We start from the raw sequence: 22,321 nt of genomic DNA on the forward strand, positions 1-22,321 counted from the left end.
TTTAGCTTCACGTTTGAAATTTGTTTCTTTCTATTGACAGATCATCATGACAGAAATTTAGATAATAGGAATGGATCCTCTCATTAAGTGTCATATTTATTTATTAAATTACGAGTAAATCAGAGCAAGAATCACAAATACTTAGTTTATTTGCTTGTAAAAGCTTTATTCACATTTTCGGTAGGCTTTTTTTTTAATGCTTTTGAGCTAACACTAACATGTTAAAGCAAACTCAATGCTACAATCATGATTATGTACCCTTAGATGTTATACATACATAGAAGAAGCAATGCAGTGTAACAGACTGGAGAAAAAGTGCAGTGGAAGCTTCATTTTGCTAAAAGGAGCGCAGTCATAAAACATCACTTAAACTCTTCAAACACCAAACCAAATGGTGAATTCTGTTAAGGCTGTTTCTTGTTTCTTCTTCACCATCTTTTGTTCCGTGGACAGATGCCTTGCTTACAGGCCTCACAGTGAGCAGGCTCGTGGGGACTCTTGGCATCAAAGCTTCTGAAATGCCTGGTTTTCTTGCCAACGTCTTCGTGGTAGCATTTTATTCTTATCTGCTCCACCAGATTCTCCAGGAGGATAGGGACGTTCCCGGAGTTGACGGTGGGCTCCTCCATCGGACTGTCATCGCACGTCTTGCATTTCTGGCGGAGGGGCTTCGCCTTGACGGTGCCCTGCCCGTACGAAAGGCGCAAGTGGAAGACCACCATCGCCTTGTTGGAGGCCCAGACCCTTCCACAGCTGCTGCATTTGAACCTTAAAATTGACAGAGGGCCGAAGTTAAAGAAAGAATGGGCTAGTTCCTTAGCAAAATGACAACAGATAGAAATGTAGGCGTAGACACACTGTTTGAAACCAGTACTGCTCTACAAAAACAGTGCATATTTTGGGTTTAAATTGATTTAAAAAAAAAATCATATTATGATGATAGATGGACGACAGTAGAAAACATAGATGGGAGGAGAAAGAGCCAAATTCAGTCAGGATTCAAGAAGAATAATTGTGCGTGCTGTTTCTATGTTCATATCTCATACCATTCTGCTCACTCCCCTCACGCATTGCTCACTCTCATTTCCCGCACTCATCGGCTGTCCTCATCACCTGCTCTCATTGTCCAATAGTACTGCAACACATCCTGTTTGTTAGCCGTATTCATATCTAGTTATATTACAGCTGTCTTTTTAAATGTGGCTATTCTCTGCCTCCAGTTCATTCATGCCGTCGTTATGCGCGACCCTCCACCTCCCCAATCACTGTATATCATAGCATCCCTTTCCCTGAACTGGAGAATCAGTATTTTTACAAAATATTTACTTTAAACAAGTAGGATGAGCTAATTAAACAACAGAACGTACTACTTCAAAACACGAATCAACAATTTTTGAGAAGGTACTACAAATGCCTACCTCGTACCCTCCCCTCTATTAAAAGACGAGTTTCAGTTTTTCCTAACTGGACCTGAACGCATCGCTCCTCTTGCGCAGAGTGAGAGATGAGTGACAAGATCCGCTTCTGCACTCACTTAACTTTATTGTGCTCCAGCTCCTAACTCAGACCATTTTGTCTTTGTCATCGACGTTTTCTTATTAACCCTAACCTAAATAAAACGACCGTTTATCCTCACATGTAATGCTTTACCTTGTGGGGGCCACTTTTTATTACTGCGGTCAAGCCAGTCGTGGTTTGCGTTTCCTTGGTCAATTCAGCCGCACCCTTTTTTCCAGTGCGCAAATGATCTAACGTTTACGGAAATCGTAATGAAACCGCTCTGAAGAGCTGCTGGTCTGCTTGACCGCAGTTTTTTATTCCCTAAATCAGAATTAGAGTCTTCACAAATTATCAGACTTTAGTCCGCATAACATACGTAGTACAAGTACATACATACACATACATACATACATACCTTAATAAACCTTATGCATCTCCCATGCTGTAATTTAAACCTGACAGTAAACAAAACAGCATAGAGTAAAGTAAACAGTAACGCCTTGCAAACCTTGCACAGGTGTTCCTGACGGTCATCTTCCAGCCCTTGTTGGGATACTTAGGGACGATACTCTCATCAAACTCCAGACGCCAATTGTCCTTAAGATCCCTTGCTTTATCCACAAAGACGCTTGCCCACTGTGATTCTGCCATCCTGTCAGTGTCAGTGGCGCTTACAGCTTAAGAAGCGACGAACTCTTGACAGCTGATCTGTGCACAACACAAACAACTCGTAGAATGACTCATTCTGACGGAGAGACTTCAGTTTATAGCTTCCATCAGAGAGTTTGGGGAAAATGAAACTTAAAAAACTGAATCCTGGTTTCCTTAAGTTTCATTTTACAAGTGATGTAATGTGAAAGACGTGTAGCATGCAGCCTCCGGCTCTGCAGACACATACTATTGGGACGAGTTTGTTTCTCTTGGGCTAATTTTGTTTTTGTTTCTGTGAACTGAAAGTTCACTCTTCGCAATGTCACATAAGGGAGTGATGTTTTACTGAATATCGTCACGGCCAGTGGTGTAACTTCGTTACAGTAGGGTCTGGGATTATCTGTACTTAACTTGAGTTTTTAAATTTCTGACAACTTCTACTTTTACTCCATTACATTTCCTAAATAAAATTTGTACTTTTACTCCTATAGGCCTACAATTCCCCCGAAAACTCTTCGTTACTCGTGACTCGTCAATTGGGAGACATTTGTTGGTGTAATGATTGTGAATTTACTGAATTATACTTTCAATTTTATACTTTAATACTTTACGGTATATTATATTATTATTTCATAATTATTATATTTGAATATACTTTTATTTCTACTTTAATTTCCTGAAATATTAACTGAAAATACGACAGACAGACGCAGATGATAAATAGAGAGGAGAGAGAAACACCAGCAGATAATGCAGAGAGAGAGAAGCAGATGACGAGAGGTAAACAGCAGACACCTCATTAACTGTATCTGAAAATGTGTATGAAAACCCTTTGTAATATTACAATAAACGGTAACATGCATTTAATTTATTCTCCAACTCTATTCAATAAATGTTTAACGATAGCAGGTATGCATCAAATGTAAGGTAACTACACATCTCAAATTATTTTACATGATTAGGACATGTGTTTTGAATGTAAATAAGGTGCCCAGAGTGCATAAAATAACATCAAAATACTTTATTATCCTAAAACAACTGGGGTCTTAAGTTGTGAAGACATTGTTATTCTTCAATTTAATCAATTTTTGAAAGTTTTATAGTAAAGTTTATAATTCTCAAAATTCTGATCACTTTTTTATTAACATCATGTACTTGTATTTTTATTTTTAATACTTAAGAACAAAAATTATGAGGAAAATACTTTTGATACTTAAGTACAGAAAATATCAAATACATTAGCCGTGATGATATTCAGTACAACATCACGATCTCGAGTGTGGTATTACCTTTATATAACTGTTATACAAGCGGCAAATAGTAGTAAAAAGTAACAACAGATTACTTTTTGCTCCACCAACTCAACTAGCTCCACAACTTAACATTTGTTGCCAAGCAACCAAAACATTCACCTGCACTCTGTGTATACAGGTTACCACAGATCAGCTGTTTTCTCTCATGTACATTTATGTGTAGGTTTTAATGTATCATCAAACTGTGAAATAAGAGTCTGCTGTGTGATTCAGAGGTACCAGCTTGATCGATGTAGACATACACAGTCTGCTGTAATGTTAATTAACGGTATTCAGAACACCTGGCTGAGGCGGAGTGATACACTCAGTGATAAGTCCCAGTGATGTTCTCTCTATCAACACTCATAGAATGCCTCTTATCCAATCAGATTACTTGATCGGGACAAACTGTTGTATGATTACTAATATATCGCACACAAAACAGATGTGATGTAGAGGATTTCAGCTGTCAGGAGATCACCGGGGGCGCTACCCACCCGGGCCTGAAGTGTTATAGTTATTGTAACCAGACATCTCGGGTCCTGCCCCTTTCTCTTGTGCAGCCTTACTGTCACTTATAAACAACCTCAGTTGTCAAGGGGAGAATGCTGGGAGGGTCGTATACTCACCAGGGAGAGACTGTGGCCCTTCTTTGGGAAACAGTCGTTATTTCATAGTTTATTCACCACACAGAGAAATGAAGAGAGATTTTCTATTTCTCAGTTAATTTTCTTTATTCAGAGAATTTAGTGAGCGCTCAAGTATGCCTATATGATTTCTAAAATAATTTCCGGTGAAGGTAAAGCCTTGCCTTACTTCGTTTTACAGTATTTGTCAGTGATTCCCGAGTAGTTTTCCCAAGTCTTCCACTTATAAGCTAAAGAGATAGAAAGGAGAAAATGAAGACTGGTGTTAGAGCTGTGATATTCATATCTCTGAGCAGAGGGTGCAGGTGTTACACTGGGCTGTCTCCCTTACGTCACAGAGGTGTGTGTGCATGTGTAAATTGTCCCAAGTTGAAAAAAAGTCCATGATGAAGTAGTTGTCCATCAGTGAACCCAAAGTTCGTTACAGATGTTTATGCGGGTTGTATGCCCTCTTCGTGAGGCCTCTCAGCTCTGTGGCCTTGATAGGTGCTGAGACAATCGTTTACTCCGTCCGTCTCACAGATGCAGGTATCCTCCCCTTTTCCCTCTCACAAAAGTGCCTCATTGTTTATCTATTAGGAGTCTATGCTCACGTCAATAGGAAGTTCCCAAACTTCCAACATCAGCCTAAATTTGTTCATTATGAAATGTAACTAGCACTCACTAGTCTGTCCTTTGTTGTCACACCAAATCACCTGTCTGTCTTTGTGTTGTTCGGTATCCTACATCAGAACTGTAACTATGAAGGACTGATAACACTGCATGTATTTATTTTGAAATTCTCACCAGCACCTCTCAAAATATATAAGTCCTCTACTGTTTACAGTCCAGTGACTCTTTTGCTTTATATTTCAAAATGCAGTCATTTATATCCACTTATTGACACTGAATAATAACAAATTCATACAACACACACTAGTTCAATATTTGAGCTTTATTTGAAGCTTGTTCAACAAATGAACATGAAAACAAACCGCACTAGGGAAACTAAAAACGTTACATGCATCTGATAAACTTGATACAGTGTAAAATAGAACGGGAACGCAATGACATAAGAAAAGTATTTTACAATTGAGGCTTTCCTAACATGAGCCCATGGTATGAAACACCATTTAATTTCTTCTTAAACAGAAATAGAACAAAGTAACACTTTTTTAAATTTATCTTTAAACTATTAACATAAGATATGTTTTTATGAATTTTTAAAGCTCCTGTGAGGAGTTTTTCGCTGGCTATGAAACAGACAGAAATTAGTTCTGATGACTCTATATAACCTAAAAAAGCAAACCTGTTATTTCTTACAGCTATTTTTGATGCCTGAAACCACTGGTGGGGGGTAGGTGTCAGACGAAGCAATAAACTGCATGCTGCCTTTGTTTTTTTTTCCAGGGCAAAAGTTTAAATTGAGTGATATAAGTAAGATTTGTTATTAAGAACCACCATCAGCACAGATAAGAAGTTTTGTCCACAGGGGGGGCCAAAATCAACAGAAACCAAAAGTTCCTCACAGGAGCTTGAAATATTTTTATGTTAACTAGCTCAGACTTAAAAGCTTCAGTTTCAAATCAAGTGAACAGATGCCATGCTTACAGCCCTCACAATGAGTAGGCTCGTGTTGACTTCTGCTGTCATATTTTGTAAAGTGTCGGTCCCCTCTGTCCAGTTTCTCATGGTAGCATTTTATTCTGATCTTCTTCACCAGATTCTCCATGAGGACGTCGATGTGTTCCGCATCAATGCTGGGCTCCTCCATCGGAGCTTCGTTGCACTTCTTGCAGTCCTGACGGAAGCGCCTCACCTTGACGACGCCCTGTCCGTCTGTTAGCTTCATGTGGAAGACCACCATCACGTGGTTGGAAGGCCAGCGTCTTTTACACTTGGAGCATCTGAATCTAGAAAATGACAGAAGAGCCAAGTTATAAAGAGTCTGAAAAGTCCTTAAAGCTCCTGTGAGTAACTTTCAGTTGTGTTGATTTCGGCGCCTCCTGTGGACAAAGCTGTACCTCTTATCTCTTTGCTGATTTTGTCCTGTACATACTTAAGTGGTGGTTCTTAACAGCAAATCTTACCCTGCTTTCTTTAACAGTCATATGTATCACTCACTTTAAATTTTTGCCCTGGAAAATGTGAATAAAGGCAGCGCGCAGTTATTCGCTTTGTCTGACACCTACCCTCTGCCAGCAGTTTAAGGCCTTAGAAAATAACTTGTAGAACTAATCAATCCTGTCGCTGATGGTCTGGTTTGCTTTGTAGGTCATATAGAGTACTCAGAGTTAATTTCAGTCTGTTTCACAACCAGCAAAAAACTCCTCACAGCAGCTTTGAGCAAAACCGCAGCCAACAAAGTCGCACTGGAACTTTAGGCTCCACCTCCTTTCTGCTCACTCGAGTTTGGTGGACAAAGCCCTATGAAGCTTCAGGGCTTTAGACTTAGCAGCACTGGGACATCTGCTGGTTTTTGAAGGTAATAGCAGCCTTTGAAGACTGAGGCTGAAGTACAACAACTCGTCCTCACTGGTTTATAATATTTGTTAGAAGTTGCTTTACGACACAGCAAATGGGAATACTAAGTTGCCGCACGGCTGATTTGCATTGTTCTGGTCTCATATGTGTGCATGTTATTAGTTACTTAAGTGAGGTAACAGGGTTGTCCATACAGTATGTATCATCCACCCATCCCTGCTTCTTATGTAATAAAACCACAATTATTTATCTGCCATTCATGCACCTATAAACTTATGTTAAAGTCTACCAATTATATTATTACTTCACTTACGTGTCTAACTCTAAAATAACCCACCTTTTAAAAGACTGGACAAGGTCTTCATTTAGTCACCACAATATATTTTAGTACACATATGAACTGAGCAATACTGTTCACACCAAATACAGTGATAAAGTGAAGCATACTTACTGTGCAGCAGTTTTCCTGATGTACTCCTCCCACCCTCTTTTTGGGCTGTTAGGCACAAGACTATTGTCAAACTCCAGACACCAGGAATCTTCTTCTTTAAGACTATTTGCTTGAATCTGGAAGATACTTGTCCACTCGGCTTCTGCCATCCTGTCCGTGTTGGTCAGTGTCAGTGATGCTGGTGACTGAAGAGGAAATAAGACCCTGACAGCTGATCTGGGCTGTTTATAAACAGCTTGTGTTAGTGACTCAGCATCCTGAGAAATGAAACTTAGTAAAAACATGGTTATCTTAAGTTTCGTTTCCAGACCTGAACCCTTACCTTATCTACCAAAGGATGCTTCATGATTATGATTGACTGATGATGTCATTTTATTATATTTCAAATGCACAAAAATATAATAAATGTGGATCTACTGAAAAAGAAAATTGCCTTCTTTTTCTGTTTCATAAAAACTTCATTTGCAAGACGCCTGCAACAGAAACGAAACTGAAATGTTTTCCAGCTCCATTCGTGCAACACTGCCACCTGCTGGTTTCATGCTGCATAACACTCTTCTTCTCTTCCTAGAAATGAAAACAAATACTAATATTTTAAAGATATTTTTATTGAAATAGATGCCACTACAAAGGCGTTGGAAACAGAATGATGGAAGAAAAAGTCTTTTACAATTGAGGCTTTGATAGTATGAGCTTATAGGCAACAAACATGATTTCCTGTTACAACAAAAAAAAAGTGAAGAGGAAATAATAGACAGCCTGAGATCAATATTCTGTGTATTCTCTTTGTAAGATAAGTACTTACACAGATGATTAAATGAACAAAATTCAAAATTAAAAGCGAGACGGTTTCATCTACTGTGTACAGATGCCTTGCTGACAGGCCTCACAATGAGAAGGCTCGTGGGGATTGTTGACTTCCAATCTAGTAAACGGTTTGTACCCTCTGCCCAGGTCCTCATGGTAGCATTTTTCTCTGATCTTCTCCACCAGATTCTCCATGAGGATGTCGATGTTCTCCGACTCAATGCTGGGCTTCTCCATCGGAGCTTTGTCGCACCTCTTGCAGTTCTGACGGAAGCGTCTCACCTTGACGACGCCCTGCCCGTCTGTTAGCTGCATGTGGAAGACCACTATCACCTTGTTGGAAGGCCAGGTTCTTTGACACTTGGAGCATCTGAATCTAGAAAATGATGGAAGAGCCAAGTTATAAAGAGTCTGAAAAGCCCTTAAAGCTCCTGTGAGTAACTTTCAGTTGTGTTGATTTCGGCGCCTCCTGTGGACAAAGCTGTACCTCTTATCTCTTTGCTGATTTTGTCCTGTACATACTTAAGTGGTGGTTCTTAACAGCAAATCTTACCCTGCTTTCTTTAACAGTCATATGTATCACTCACTTTAAATTTTTGCCCTGGAAAATGTGAATAAAGGCAGCGCGCAGTTATTCGCTTTGTCTGACACCTACCCTCTGCCAGCAGTTTAAGGCCTTAGAAAATAACTTGTAGAACTAATCAATCCTGTCGCTGATGGTCTGGTTTGCTTTGTAGGTCATATAGAGTACTCAGAGTTAATTTCAGTCTGTTTCACAACCAGTAAAAAACTCCTCACAGCAGCTTTGAGCAAAACCGCAGCCAACAAAGTCACACTGGAACTTTAGGCTCCACCTCCTTTCTGCTCACTCGAGTTTGGTGGACAAAGCCCTATGAAGCTTCAGGGCTTTAGACTTAGCAGCACTGGGACATCTGCTGGTTTTTGAAGGTAATAGCAGCCTTTGAAGACTGAGGCTGAAGTACAACAACTCGTCCTCACTGGTTTATAATATTTGTTAGAAGTTGCTTTACGACACAGCAAATGGGAATACTAAGTTGCCGCACGGCTGATTTGCATTGTTCTGGTCTCATATGTGTGCATGTTATTAGTTACTTAAGTGAGGTAACAGGGTTGTCCATACAGTATGTATCATCCACCCATCCCTGCTTCTTATGTAATAAAACCACAATTATTTATCTGCCATTCATGCACCTATAAACTTATGTTAAAGTCTACCAATTATATTATTACTTCACTTACGTGTCTAACTCTAAAATAACCCACCTTTTAAAAGACTGGACAAGGTCTTCATTTAGTCACCACAATATATTTTAGTACACATATGAACTGAGCAATACTGTTCACACCAAATACAGTGATAAAGTGAAGCATACTTACTGTGCAGCAGTTTTCCTGATGTACTCCTCCCACCCTCTTTTTGGGCTGTTAGGCACAAGACTATTGTCAAACTCCAGACACCAGGAATCTTCTTCTTTAAGACTATTTGCTTGAATCTGGAAGATACTTGTCCACTCGGCTTCTGCCATCCTGTCCGTGTTGGTCAGTGTCAGTGATGCTGGTGACTGAAGAGGAAATAAGACCCTGACAGCTGATCTGGGCTGTTTATAAACAGCTTGTGTTAGTGACTCAGCATCCTGAGAAATGAAACTTAGTAAAAACATGGTTATCTTAAGTTTCGTTTCCAGACCTGAACCCTTACCTTATCTACCAAAGGATGCTTCATGATTATGATTGACTGATGATGTCATTTTATTATATTTCAAATGCACAAAAATATAATAAATGTGGATCTACTGAAAAAGAAAATTGCCTTCTTTTTCTGTTTCATAAAAACTTCATTTGCAAGACGCCTGCAACAGAAACGAAACTGAAATGTTTTCCAGCTCCATTCGTGCAACACTGCCACCTGCTGGTTTCATGCTGCATAACACTCTTCTTCTCTTCCTAGAAATGAAAACAAATACTAATATTTTAAAGATATTTTTATTGAAATAGATGCCACTACAAAGGCGTTGGAAACAGAATGATGGAAGAAAAAGTCTTTTACAATTGAGGCTTTGATAGTATGAGCTTATAGGCAACAAACATGATTTCCTGTTACAACAAAAAAAAAGTGAAGAGGAAATAATAGACAGCCTGAGATCAATATTCTGTGTATTCTCTTTGTAAGATAAGTACTTACACAGATGATTAAATGAACAAAATTCAAAATTAAAAGCGAGACGGTTTCATCTACTGTGTACAGATGCCTTGCTGACAGGCCTCACAATGAGAAGGCTCGTGGGGATTGTTGACTTCCAATCTAGTAAACGGTTTGTACCCTCTGCCCAGGTCCTCATGGTAGCATTTTTCTCTGATCTTCTCCACCAGATTCTCCATGAGGATGTCGATGTTCTCCGACTCAATGCTGGGCTTCTCCATCGGAGCTTTGTCGCACCTCTTGCAGTTCTGACGGAAGCGTCTCACCTTGACGACGCCCTGCCCGTCTGTTAGCTGCATGTGGAAGACCACCATCACCTTGTTGGAAGGCCAGGTTCTTTGACACTTGGAGCATCTGAATCTAGAAAATGATGGAAGAGCCAAGTTATAAAGAGTCTGAAAAGCCCTTAAAGCTCCTGTGAGTAACTTTCAGTTGTGTTGATTTCGGCGCCTCCTGTGGACAAAGCTGTACCTCTTATCTCTTTGCTGATTTTGTCCTGTACATACTTAAGTGGTGGTTCTTAACAGCAAATCTTACCCTGCTTTCTTTAACAGTCATATGTATCACTCACTTTAAATTTTTGCCCTGGAAAATGTGAATAAAGGCAGCGCGCAGTTATTCGCTTTGTCTGACACCTACCCTCTGCCAGCAGTTTAAGGCCTTAGAAAATAACTTGTAGAACTAATCAATCCTGTCGCTGATGGTCTGGTTTGCTTTGTAGGTCATATAGAGTACTCAGAGTTAATTTCAGTCTGTTTCACAACCAGTAAAAAACTCCTCACAGCAGCTTTGAGCAAAACCGCAGCCAACAAAGTCACACTGGAACTTTAGGCTCCACCTCCTTTCTGCTCACTCGAGTTTGGTGGACAAAGCCCTATGAAGCTTCAGGGCTTTAGACTTAGCAGCACTGGGACATCTGCTGGTTTTTGAAGGTAATAGCAGCCTTTGAAGACTGAGGCTGAAGTACAACAACTCGTCCTCACTGGTTTATAATATTTGTTAGAAGTTGCTTTACGACACAGCAAATGGGAATACTAAGTTGCCGCACGGCTGATTTGCATTGTTCTGGTCTCATATGTGTGCATGTTATTAGTTACTTAAGTGAGGTAACAGGGTTGTCCATACAGTATGTATCATCCACCCATCCCTGCTTCTTATGTAATAAAACCACAATTATTTATCTGCCATTCATGCACCTATAAACTTATGTTAAAGTCTACCAATTATATTATTACTTCACTTACGTGTCTAACTCTAAAATAACCCACCTTTTAAAAGACTGGACAAGGTCTTCATTTAGTCACCACAATATATTTTAGTACACATATGAACTGAGCAATACTGTTCACACCAAATACAGTGATAAAGTGAAGCATACTTACTGTGCAGCAGTTTTCCTGATGTACTCCTCCCACCCTCTTTTTGGGCTGTTAGGCACAAGACTATTGTCAAACTCCAGACACCAGGAATCTTCTTCTTTAAGACTATTTGCTTGAATCTGGAAGATACTTGTCCACTCGGCTTCTGCCATCCTGTCCGTGTTGGTCAGTGTCAGTGATGCTGGTGACTGAAGAGGAAATAAGACCCTGACAGCTGATCTGGGCTGTTTATAAACAGCTTGTGTTAGTGACTCAGCATCCTGAGAAATGAAACTTAGTAAAAACATGGTTATCTTAAGTTTCGTTTCCAGACCTGAACCCTTACCTTATCTACCAAAGGATGCTTCATGATTATGATTGACTGATGATGTCATTTTATTATATTTCAAATGCACAAAAATATAATAAATGTGGATCTACTGAAAAAGAAAATTGCCTTCTTTTTCTGTTTCATAAAAACTTCATTTGCAAGACGCCTGCAACAGAAACGAAACTGAAATGTTTTCCAGCTCCATTCGTGCAACACTGCCACCTGCTGGTTTCATGCTGCATAACACTCTTCTTCTCTTCCTAGAAATGAAAACAAATACTAATATTTTAAAGATATTTTTATTGAAATAGATGCCACTACAAAGGCGTTGGAAACAGAATGATGGAAGAAAAAGTCTTTTACAATTGAGGCTTTGATAGTATGAGCTTATAGGCAACAAACATGATTTCCTGTTACAACAAAAAAAAAGTGAAGAGGAAATAATAGACAGCCTGAGATCAATATTCTGTGTATTCTCTTTGTAAGATAAGTACTTACACAGATGATTAAATGAACAAAATTCAAAATTAAAAGCGAGACGGTTTCATCTACTGTGTACAGATGCCTTGCTGACAGGCCTCACAATGAGAAGGCTCGTGGGGATTGTTGACTTCCAATCTAGTAAACGGTTTGTACCCTCTGCCCAGGTCCTCATGGTAGCATTTTTCTCTGATCTTCTCCACCAGATTCTCCATGAGGATGTCGATGTTCTCCGACTCAATGCTGGGCTTCTCCATCGGAGCTTTGTCGCACCTCTTGCAGTTCTGACGGAAGCGTCTCACCTTGACGACGCCCTGCCCGTCTGTTAGCTGCATGTGGAAGACCACCATCACCTTGTTGGAAGGCCAGGTTCTTTGACACTTGGAGCATCTGAATCTAGAAAATGATGGAAGAGCCAAGTTATAAAGAGTCTGAAAAGCCCTTAAGCAAAATTGCAACCAACAAAGTCACACTGGAGGAAGGACTTTCGGCTCCACCTCCTTTCTGCTCACAGGAATTTGGTGGACAAAGCCCTATGAAGCTTCACGGTTTCAAACTTAGCAGCACTGGGACATCTGCTGGTTTTCAACGCTTAAATCTGCCTTTGAAGACTGAGGCCGAAGTACAACAAGTTCGCACTGTTTTCTTTTGTCAGTATTCCCATTTGCTATGTCTAACAGCAACTTTTTTAGATCTGATTGGTCTCATAAGAGTGCATGTTATTTTTACTTCAGTAAGGTAACAGGTTTTTCCAGAGAGCCTGTATCATCCACCCATCTCTGCTTCTTATGTACTAACACCACAACTGTTTCTCTACCATTCAAGTGTCCTTTGGACTGATCAACTTAAAGTCTACCAATTACATTATTACTTTTCTTACATGTCTAACTCTAAAATAACCCACCTTTTACATACAATACTGTTCACACCAAATACAGTGATAAAGTCCAGCATACTGACCTTGCACCTGTGTTCCTGATGTACTGCGCCCACCCTGGCGTTGGGTTGTTAGGCACAAGACTATCGTCAAACTCCAGACGCCAGGAATCTCCCTCTTTGTGGCCGTTTGCTTTAATCTGGAAGATACTTGTCCACTCGGCTTCTGCCATCTTGTCCTTGTTGGTGATGCTGGTGACTGAGGAGGAAACAACACCCTCACAGCTGATCTGGGCGGTTTATAAAACACCTGTCTGAGTGACTCATCATCCCGGGACATGAAACTAAAACATCCAATTGTGAACGTGGTTATCTTAAGTTTCGCTTAAATGTGTGCTTAACCCTTACCTTATCTACCAATGGAATAGGGATGAGAAGTTGTAAATGAAGTTGTAAATGCATATAAAAACATTAGTCACTTAACTGTCTTTGGCCTCATAGGCTGTAATAAGGAAAGGGCATGTCTGTGTGTTTGAAATGCAACAGCTGCCTGGCGGTTTTTGTGCCAAGGATGCTTCATGATTAGGATTGACTGATGATGTAATTTTATTATATTTTAAATGCGCAAAAATATGATAAATGTCGATCATCAGGAAAAAAATTGCTCCCCTTTTCTGTTTCAAAAAAACTTCATTTGCAAGAGGCCTGCAACAGAAACGAAACTGAAATGTTTTCCAGCTCCATTCGTGCAACACTGCCACCTGCTGGTTTCATGCTGCATAACACTCTTCTTCTCTTCCTAGAAATGAAAACAAATACTAATATTTTTCATATATTTTTAGTCCACTTGTGGAGTAAAACTTTTCTAAAGGTGGCGTTGTCTTACCCCACCGTAATTCATCTTCTGACTTCCATACAGGAAATAAACAAAGAGTCTTTGCTCCTTCTCCTGTGCACTTAAGTCAGACTTTATCAGGCTAAATCGTGCAACGTATCCATTTTTTTTTATGATGCTAAATTCATGCCCCCCTCGCTGTTTGCACATTAACCTGAGTCACATTCAGTTATCAGTGAAGAGTGCATGGGGCTTCACAATAAATAATAAACTCATTAACATTTAATCTCTTTAAGTGGAAATATTGCATGTAGACACGTGTTGTCAGCAGGTAATTGTAACAAACTCATACAAAACCATTAAGGCCTAATGGTTCATTTAACTTGACTCGCTGCGTGTTCAAGCATCGATGTCATCAGACAAGCTTTCCCCTCGCCTCTTGTCGGCCTGCGGATGTCGAAATGATCTGCAATTAAACTGAGCGCACAGTGTTTATCTCTGTGGCGTTCTGACAGGAGCACAATTGATCTGGAATTTAAATGATTAACTGATGATAACAAATTATTTTAACACGTCATGGTTTTAAACAATAATTGTTGAGTTTTTCCTGTTGATGTTAGATGACGAAAAAAAGGAACTCTTGCAGATAGTTCAGTTCATCTTTATTGTCAGACTCAAGGTCCATTAGCTAAAAAAGCATACAACAAAAAACAAAGTACAATACATACAGAAGGAAAACATTCCCATTTTTTATGAAAGACAGTTATACCAATGTTTCCACAGAGGTGACTGGTATCTTAAAACACAGAAAGTAGGATTAGATAGCAGCATGATAAAGTCATTCAGGCGACATATACATTTATACATTAGGTTTCTAAATAGAGCATGGAAAGTGGGGACTCTTGCATTACAAAACATTTCACTAGCACTGCACCACCTAGGTTTTTTAAGTAGTATTCTCATACAGTCATTTCACGGTACCTGAATTTTATGCATGCTTGCATTTTTAAACTCATTCCACAGAGGGGCAGTACAGAGAGGAGTGCAATACGCTCTGAAGAGGATTATCTTGACATGGTCTGAGCACATGTGGAATTTTCCTAGCCAACATGTTAGCTTGGGGATGTAATATACAGCACTGCCTGTATATGTCATCGTCATCAGACATTTGATCCGTGATGAAGTGCCCCAAATATTTTGTTTTGTTACACTTAACACTTGCCCTGTTAGATAAAAATTTGGAAAGTTGAGGTCCTTATCACCGTTTGTTCTACTACGACAGGTATTTTTAGCATTGTATTGCACATCATATTTGACCCCATACTCAGAGCAAATATTTAGCAGCTGTTGAAACCCAACAGATCATCTGCATACATGAAATGGTTTATCAAGTAGTTACCAATCATACAGCCAGTTTTGCAGCCTGTTAGTTGCTCGGATAGTTCAATCATATAAACATTAAAGAGAGCTGGTGAAAGAACCCCCCTGCCCTGTCGAACTCCATTACCAACACCAAAGGGAGCGGAGAATCTATTGCCCCATTTTACCTGCATACTTTGGTTGGCATGCCGATATGCCAGGATTCTTATAATGCTGTCAGGCACGCCCCTTTCGCTCAATTTCAGAAACAACTTCTGGTGATTGACTCGATCAAAGGCTGTAGAGGCATCAACAAAGCCAATTAGAACAGAAGAATTTTGCCTTCTATACATTTCGGCAACTTCTTTTAACCCATAAATACATAAATCAGTACCATGCTTAGCCTAAAAGCCAAACTGGTTGTCTGTGGTTGTCAGATAGATCAAGTGGTTGTCAGATAGTTGAAGTCGGCCTGTATGTGATAAAAAAATGTGTGGACTGAGTAAAATCTGACATTCTGAGAAAAGATGGGAGATTTGCATTGTAAGAATGTGCCAGCACATGGCTATCCCTGCTGCTATCAAAGACAGAAACTGACATTTAAAGTCAGAAAGTAGCCATGATATGCTCCTAAAGTCATTGCAATTTTATGCTCCATTTTGCAGGTAAGTGACAAGAAATGAGGTGCATTTAACATTGGCTGCAGATGATGAGGCCTTAAAAATCTGCCAAAATAAATTGGAGCCACTGCTGTATGTCGTTTATCTAGACTGATACCAATCCCCATGTGAGTGAAGGGAATATGGTGAATGTAATAGTGACGTTTTAAAAGACACTGATATCAAAGGATTTCCTTGTCTGAGAGAGAATTAAGATAAGAAATAGGTATCTTTATATCCCTCACACATCAGTGAAAGGTACGACAAATGTATGTTGAGTAGGAGGGAACAGAAGTGATTTGGTTGAGCTAGAAGGTTTAGTCTCTGTGGGTTGAAAAGTTGATATTCAAGAAACATCTAGGAGAAACTGGTTTCCTTTAGCAAGGCCGTAAACCCCCACCTGCTCAGATGCAGCTGCTGAGTTACCAACAGATCAAGTGTTGTTGTAAAAGACAGCTTTCATGCATCAATTAGTGTATCTTAATAGATTATTTATTTTCTATTTATTTCTCTGTAAAACACATTTATCTGCTCTCTTGTCAAAGAAATGTCTCATGTATTGACTAAACATTATATGGAAAATTTGGAACAGACTGGAAAAAGGAAACTATGGTTTAGCATTTTGCTGAACTTTTTTACAATCTTTTTTAATAGAATGAAAAATGACTCATATTTAATTAATAACGGAGACTTTACACAATTATTTTACAAGACTTCCATGTAGCCAAATATAAAATACACAAATGTCTAGCAGGAAGAACTGCTTAGTATCATGCTTAGTATGGACGTCGATAACATGCTCTTATTTTGAAACAAGGAACTAGGAAGCGACGTCGCTATGGTAACGGTTAAAGCCTCTGCAAAGATCAGCTTGTGTGCATCCGTCTGTCTTTTTTTATGTCTTATGTTGTTGTTAGCGTTACATTGTTGACACACAATGGAGGGGTCGGATACATACCTCATACGACCTAAACACCAGCACAAGTGAGTGGGTCAGAGTGGCTAAATATCAATTTTAGCGGGAGAATAGCCTTTTTTGCTAACAATATCTTTCTAGCTAACTCAGTTAGCCACTAAAGTTCCTTCAAGTAAGCTAACTAAACGCGAAGCGTTAGTGCCTGTTAAGATTGGTGTAAGTCTAAATACGGTGGTTACGTTATTAAATGACAATGGTATTGTCAGTGTTGTAGTTAGGTAATGGACGTTTTAAAGTCAGCCTCACGCTAGCAGTAAAAACGAGTGATAAAGAGTGAACAACGTCTTCAGTCACCAAATAAGAACCACAGAAAGTTTGAGACAAAGAAATATATGTTTTTTGTTTGGAAGTTGAATGAAGTTGGTTTCCTGCCTCGCCGCTTACTGTCGAATCTTTCAGGTTTAAGCCAGCCATTGTGAAGGAGTGTATTCGTGAAGTTGTGAGGGAGAGACTGTCTGGGATGAGGTACGAGCCAGAGGAAGTGCCAGAGCTGTCCCGTTCACTGGCAGACAGCATTAAGGACAAAGTGAAGGGTGAGTGATGCTTCAGCAACTTCAAAGTCACAAACCATTCAAGAACTAGCATTGCACTGGTGGTAGCTTTCTGGGTGTTATCAGACGATTTATATGCCCTATGCCAAATCACACTTTTCAAAACTATACAAGAACAGAAAGAAGCATTTTACTTCTCTCTTATTAGTTACCCTTTCTCTTTGAATGAGTGTTCAGATGAAGTTCTGAATGAGAGAAAAGAAAGTCCTGAGGAATTGTATGAAGGGAAAGTTCATGAAGTTGTATGTCATTGTAAGAAGGGAAAACCACCTAAATATGACTCTGTCAGTCATTTTGAAGGAGACAGACACAGATGCGTAACGACAGAATACTGCTCACCCTGAGGTAAGAGATGTTCAAAGTCAGAAATACAATATATAATTTAATCAAACAATGTTTTATGACTATTAAATTAAATGTTTATGTTATATTTTACAAGATAAGATTGTAAAATAGTGGGCATATGATTGACATGCATATACAGTATGTATGGATGTATGTCCCCAATTGAAGGGAATTTTTTATGAAATTCAATAAACTAAATATAGTGTAAGTATGATGCACAGGATAACTTTTCCACCATTTATACATAGGCTACATCCACACTAATACGTTTTCTCGCTAGGCATATAACGTATTAGTGTGGATGTAGCCATATATTATCACCTTTGCAGCTGGTGCTTTTTTCATCAACAATGTTAATGTGATTTTTTCCTCTTTCAGGTACTGTGGTGGTGGGTTATTACTGCACATTAGAGGAGAGAGAAGAGTAGAGTATATTTAGATCTGGAGTAGCTGAATTACTTAGCTTCAGCATGGAGAGCCATAAGCACAAAGAATATATTAATAAACAGTGTTATACACCAGAAAACATCAAAATAAGATGGTGACCTTTTAGTTAGTCCTCCAGACTATGAATCATGCAAAACATTACTTGAAGGAGCCAAAGTGAGAAACTGTGTCCCTATTTTAGACGTTGCTAAAGAACTTGGACTTATATTATAAGTCTTAATATAATACCTATAATATTCCTTTTTCAATTAATAGTTTGTTCATTGGCTTGGTTGTGTGCATTTCCCTCTTTTGTCATCGCCCTGTGGCCTGGTTTGAGACAGTATGTAAAACAAAGTTTGAAACACAGTCGTTGATTAAATATATTCATTTTACAACCAAATGGGGCCTAGGTTATGTCTGTGTGGAACCCCACATTTGAAAATATCATACTGTAAATCTATATGCTTTGACAAAAGCCTAAGCTTGTTTTGATTTGATACTAACCACGGATAAATTAAACATCCAGTGCCTAAGTAGCCAAAGTTGTAGAGTTCCTTGATAGCCCTATAAAAATCTGTATAATTGAGAAATTACAGGGGTTAAGTAATGATCTTGTTCCGAAACCTGCTATTATGCACTTATTCTTGAATGTTATAACACCATTTGATATATATGCTTGAACTCAGCTATCATTGTGACAAATTTCAATGTTGATGGATCACTGAGGACAAAATGCCACTACGGTGAATATACGTACATGTTTCTATTAGCCACAATGTTTATTTTAAGGGTAGTGTTATAAAATGCATGAAAGCACACATAAAGCTACCACTGGTGCAATGCTATCACATGTTTTCTAAATCTAGAGATGTATACCTTGCCAAAAATCACTAATAGCCTTATTCCCCTTAGATGGTAATGACCAACCCTACTGGCTCACAGACTATATGTATGAGTAGAAATTGCAGTGTAGCTCAGTTTCACAAGAAACTGAAAAATGTATATAATTGTTACTTAAATGTGTCCCTACATTGACTATTGTTGTTTTCATCAGGGCAGCATGCTAGAATCTTCTGCAACTTAATACAGAAATCGCTGCTTTTTATTGATATGGCATTCAGTACACAACCAGCATGAAGTACAATGTGAACTGAATAAAAAAATGAAGCCAAGAGAATCAAGCAGAACACATGTTATTTTTTCCCATTACAAATGTAGTTAACAGTCAAATATCTCGCATTTAAACAAGCCCTACTAGTAAAATGTTTTAGTTAAGTAAATTATTCACAGCATATTAAGCACCCACTGGTATTGTCTCTGCACAATGCTAGCACAATTACTGATAAACATTAAACTAATTTCTCTTCAACAGATGCAGGGTTTGACAAATATAAGCTTGTCGTGCAGGTGGTCATTGGAGAACAACGAGGGCAAGGAGTCAAGTGAGTGACCCTCTAGTACTGGTGGCAAATAAAAACTTATTTTTTTCAAAACTCCCTTATTTTAATATCTTCTCTATTTTTTGGGAAAAGCAGGTATAACAGTATTTGCTCTGTCTTTGCTTGTGTTTTTAGAATGTCCTCAAGGTGTTTGTGGGATGCGGACACAGACAACTATGCAGAAGATATTTTCATGAATGTAGGTGCCTTTCTTTGGTCACTGAGTTGTAAGGGGCGACAGACAGACATCTTAAAGACAGTTTTGCTAAACTATATTTTGCCTTTGTAGGACAGCTTGTTCTGTGCGGTGGCAGTTTTTGGAAGCTACTACTACTGAGGACAAGAGGATGAATCACATAGAATTCCTTCAGCCCAAGATGTGAAGTGATCGTCCAAATGAAACTGCTCACCGTCAGCATTTCAGATCCATGGTGCGTTGATTTAACTGTGATGTCTGAAACCTTCAGATCAACACAGAAGACATCCAAAGTAAACGTGATGATATCTGTGCTGATACTGTAGGGATTTTAAAAAGAGGTGTATTATCAGGATGTTCTGACTTGGCAAGATTATCAAACCCTGATGCTCTTTTGCTAATATACATTGATATATACATATCATGATACTTTGATAAGTAAAGTATAAAGTTTGATGTCAGGGAGAGTGTCAACAGAAAAGACTTTACTAGAATTTCCACCAACAATTTTCAAATGTCCTCTTTACACAGGAATGCCTGTACTTTTGCTTTGACTGAACTGATTGTACATAATAAAACCAGTTTGACTTTCTAACTTGACTTAACTCCTAATATGGGCAGCCTTTTCATCAGAAGACAAATGTCTAACACAGATGTAATGAAGACTAGGACAATATTCAAAAATGTGAACAAAATATTGGTAATAACATTGGTTCTCATATGTGGTTCTGTTACATTATAAAATACATAAATTATTAAATAATAAATTAAGCATTTGAGATCTACCATAAACAAATCAAACAATCAGTGAATGATTTTGAACTTTGAATCCACATTTTACAGTTTTTGATGAATCTTTACAGGAAATTAACAGCATGCAATCAGTAAAATGCAGGAAGCTGCTTACAAAGAACTTTAGTCCCAACATAAGTTTTTGATGCTGTCCAATGTCAGGTTTTGACATCATCCCAACGTCAAGTTTTGACACCAGACCAATGTCAGGTTTTGATGCTATTCAAACTTCAGGTTTTGACATCAGACCAATGTCAGGTTTTGATGCCACCCCAAAGTCAGGTTTGACGTCATTCCAATGTCAGGTTTTGATATCAGTCCAATGTCAGGTTTTGATTTCAGTCCAATGTCAGGTTTTTTGTTGATCTTTGTTGATGTCAGTCTAATGTAAGGTTTTGACGTCATCCCAACGTCTGCTTTTGACATCAACCCCACGTCGGGTTTTGAAGTCAATCAAACATCAGAAAATGATGTCATCTCTCAGATCAGGACGTATTGGCTTTGATTGTTAATTGAGGAGAAAGATTTGGAGTTATTTTGAGACAGAGTCAGAAAACAGCGACAGCAATTAGGAAAACAGAGGATCAGGACTTTTCAACTGACAATGACAAAGAGAGTCTAGAGGAGAACAAGGCAGAAAGCGTAATATAACACAACACAGCATAGGCAGAATGCACTTCACAAACCCTGCGTCCAACTTCACGGCTGCTGAGTACGTGTTCGCCTTCAACTACAAATGCAACTGCAGTGGTGGTTTTAGTCCATAGGGATGCCTCAAAATGTGACGGTCAAGGCCAATAAATGCATTCTCCAGAAACATGGGACAGCTGATGGCATAAAAACAAAAACTAGCACATACAGTGTGTTGTACTGGCGTGTCTTGAAATAAGATTATTATTACAAGTACAATTTTATTTTTCTGTCAAACAGTTTTATGTTAAAAAAAACAACATATTTTTGTAAACACCCACTGTAGCAACTTTACAATGTTTTTGCAAACAATTTTTTGTTATTTTTTTAAACGTTTTTTGCGGCAGCAGAACATTGTTTGAGTTTGGCGTCTATGCTCCTACCTCATGAGATAATATCTTAAACCATCTAGCTGGAGCCTAGAGGTGGATGCCGCGGTGGTGGCGGGGTTGAAAGACTGAGCCCAGTACTGGTGCAGGGCAGCAGTGGCATTGTAATGTGATGGAAATTGAGACACGTCAAGTGTGAATAACAGTGCAGCTCAAGTTGACTGTCTGAAATAGCTCGCAGGTGTTGCTCCATTTGTGAACGGGGATTCAGTCAAGTGTTTGCCAACTCTTCTTGCCTGTAAACTGTAGGCGAAATGGAAACTCATATCTTTGATTAGCCAAGTGGTCATTTTAATTTCTTATACTTCCTTTTTCAAATGACTCTTGGCTGTTTTTCATTAGACCCCGCAAACCATTCATCAGCTGGAGAAGCAGATCCTTTCAGACTATATATAAAGACTAATGGAACAGAAGTGAGCAGGTAGAGGGATCAAGTGTATTTGAATGAATAAGTCTAATGACTCATACTGTGATTACACATGCCACAGTAGGCTTCACACCTTTTCTTTCTGCAGAGCACAGCTAAGTGAATGAATGAATGAATCTCTATTGTCTCAGCTACATCAGAAATATTGAATGGCCTT

The 22,321-nt window shown here is 38.9% G+C and overlaps 6 protein-coding genes across 6 annotated transcripts; 1 reads left to right on the forward strand and 5 right to left on the reverse strand.

Moving 5' to 3' along the window:
- Nucleotides 1–185: 185 nt before the first annotated feature.
- LOC138607850 (receptor-transporting protein 3-like) lies at nucleotides 186–2,208 on the reverse strand. Its single transcript, XM_069680507.1, has 2 exons — nucleotides 2,009–2,208; nucleotides 186–768 (listed from the first exon to the last, which is right to left on the reverse strand). The coding sequence occupies exons 1-2, from the start codon at nucleotides 2,149–2,151 to the stop codon at nucleotides 429–431; spliced, it is 483 nt and encodes a 160-aa protein (XP_069536608.1). The 5' UTR covers nucleotides 2,152–2,208; the 3' UTR covers nucleotides 186–428.
- A 2,818-nt stretch (nucleotides 2,209–5,026) lies between these two features.
- On the reverse strand, nucleotides 5,027–7,385 carry LOC138607376 (receptor-transporting protein 3-like). Its single transcript, XM_069679965.1, has 3 exons — nucleotides 7,327–7,385; nucleotides 7,005–7,225; nucleotides 5,027–5,982 (listed from the first exon to the last, which is right to left on the reverse strand). The coding sequence occupies exons 1-3, from the start codon at nucleotides 7,348–7,350 to the stop codon at nucleotides 5,625–5,627; spliced, it is 603 nt and encodes a 200-aa protein (XP_069536066.1). The 5' UTR covers nucleotides 7,351–7,385; the 3' UTR covers nucleotides 5,027–5,624.
- A 233-nt stretch (nucleotides 7,386–7,618) lies between these two features.
- On the reverse strand, nucleotides 7,619–9,590 carry LOC138607491 (receptor-transporting protein 3-like). The gene is made up of 3 exons (XM_069680112.1): nucleotides 9,532–9,590; nucleotides 9,210–9,430; nucleotides 7,619–8,187 (listed from the first exon to the last, which is right to left on the reverse strand). Exons 1-3 carry the CDS (start codon nucleotides 9,553–9,555, stop codon nucleotides 7,860–7,862), a joined length of 573 nt encoding a protein of 190 aa, XP_069536213.1. The 5' UTR covers nucleotides 9,556–9,590; the 3' UTR covers nucleotides 7,619–7,859.
- A 229-nt stretch (nucleotides 9,591–9,819) lies between these two features.
- LOC138607470 (receptor-transporting protein 3-like) lies at nucleotides 9,820–11,795 on the reverse strand. The gene is made up of 3 exons (XM_069680086.1): nucleotides 11,737–11,795; nucleotides 11,415–11,635; nucleotides 9,820–10,392 (listed from the first exon to the last, which is right to left on the reverse strand). The coding sequence occupies exons 1-3, from the start codon at nucleotides 11,758–11,760 to the stop codon at nucleotides 10,065–10,067; spliced, it is 573 nt and encodes a 190-aa protein (XP_069536187.1). The 5' UTR covers nucleotides 11,761–11,795; the 3' UTR covers nucleotides 9,820–10,064.
- Nucleotides 11,796–12,024: 229 nt separating this feature from the next.
- On the reverse strand, nucleotides 12,025–13,336 carry LOC138607583 (receptor-transporting protein 2-like). Its single transcript, XM_069680216.1, has 2 exons — nucleotides 13,162–13,336; nucleotides 12,025–12,597 (listed from the first exon to the last, which is right to left on the reverse strand). Exons 1-2 carry the CDS (start codon nucleotides 13,308–13,310, stop codon nucleotides 12,270–12,272), a joined length of 477 nt encoding a protein of 158 aa, XP_069536317.1. The 5' UTR covers nucleotides 13,311–13,336; the 3' UTR covers nucleotides 12,025–12,269.
- A 3,463-nt stretch (nucleotides 13,337–16,799) lies between these two features.
- On the forward strand, nucleotides 16,800–20,442 carry dynlt2b (dynein light chain Tctex-type 2B). Its single transcript, XM_069680399.1, has 5 exons — nucleotides 16,800–16,914; nucleotides 17,306–17,439; nucleotides 19,604–19,673; nucleotides 19,806–19,869; nucleotides 19,960–20,442. The coding sequence occupies exons 1-5, from the start codon at nucleotides 16,868–16,870 to the stop codon at nucleotides 20,005–20,007; spliced, it is 363 nt and encodes a 120-aa protein (XP_069536500.1). The 5' UTR covers nucleotides 16,800–16,867; the 3' UTR covers nucleotides 20,008–20,442.
- The last annotated feature ends 1,879 nt before the right edge of the window (nucleotides 20,443–22,321 follow it).

This window comes from Semicossyphus pulcher, unplaced genomic scaffold, assembly GCF_022749685.1.
Source record: "Semicossyphus pulcher isolate SPU_LCO1_2020_fin unplaced genomic scaffold, fSemPul1.0.p SCAF_4, whole genome shotgun sequence".
NCBI lineage: Eukaryota > Metazoa > Chordata > Actinopteri > Labriformes > Labridae > Semicossyphus > Semicossyphus pulcher.

Excerpts from the sequence above, each read along its gene's own strand:
- LOC138607583 (XM_069680216.1), bottom strand. The coding sequence starts at position 13,310 with ATGGCAGAAGCCGAGTGGACAAGTATCTTCCAGATTAAAGCAAACGGC. Across the intron at positions 12,598-13,161 it reads ATCAGGAACACAGGTGCAAG|ATTCAGATGCTCCAAGTGTC; the intron begins GTCAGTATGCTG and ends ATCATTTTCTAG.
- dynlt2b (XM_069680399.1), top strand. The coding sequence starts at position 16,868 with ATGGAGGGGTCGGATACATACCTCATACGACCTAAACACCAGCACAA. Across the intron at positions 17,440-19,603 it reads CATTAAGGACAAAGTGAAGG|ATGCAGGGTTTGACAAATAT; the intron begins GTGAGTGATGCT and ends TCTCTTCAACAG. Across the intron at positions 19,674-19,805 it reads CAACGAGGGCAAGGAGTCAA|AATGTCCTCAAGGTGTTTGT; the intron begins GTGAGTGACCCT and ends TTGTGTTTTTAG.
- LOC138607376 (XM_069679965.1), bottom strand. The coding sequence starts at position 7,350 with ATGAAGCATCCTTTGGTAGATAAG. Across the intron at positions 7,226-7,326 it reads AGCATCCTTTGGTAGATAAG|CCCAGATCAGCTGTCAGGGT; the intron begins GTAAGGGTTCAG and ends GTTTATAAACAG. Across the intron at positions 5,983-7,004 it reads ATCAGGAAAACTGCTGCACA|ATTCAGATGCTCCAAGTGTA; the intron begins GTAAGTATGCTT and ends GTCATTTTCTAG.
- LOC138607491 (XM_069680112.1), bottom strand. The coding sequence starts at position 9,555 with ATGAAGCATCCTTTGGTAGATAAG. Across the intron at positions 9,431-9,531 it reads AGCATCCTTTGGTAGATAAG|CCCAGATCAGCTGTCAGGGT; the intron begins GTAAGGGTTCAG and ends GTTTATAAACAG. Across the intron at positions 8,188-9,209 it reads ATCAGGAAAACTGCTGCACA|ATTCAGATGCTCCAAGTGTC; the intron begins GTAAGTATGCTT and ends ATCATTTTCTAG.
- LOC138607850 (XM_069680507.1), bottom strand. The coding sequence starts at position 2,151 with ATGGCAGAATCACAGTGGGCAAGCGTCTTTGTGGATAAAGCAAGGGAT. Across the intron at positions 769-2,008 it reads GTCAGGAACACCTGTGCAAG|GTTCAAATGCAGCAGCTGTG; the intron begins GTTTGCAAGGCG and ends GTCAATTTTAAG.
- LOC138607470 (XM_069680086.1), bottom strand. The coding sequence starts at position 11,760 with ATGAAGCATCCTTTGGTAGATAAG. Across the intron at positions 11,636-11,736 it reads AGCATCCTTTGGTAGATAAG|CCCAGATCAGCTGTCAGGGT; the intron begins GTAAGGGTTCAG and ends GTTTATAAACAG. Across the intron at positions 10,393-11,414 it reads ATCAGGAAAACTGCTGCACA|ATTCAGATGCTCCAAGTGTC; the intron begins GTAAGTATGCTT and ends ATCATTTTCTAG.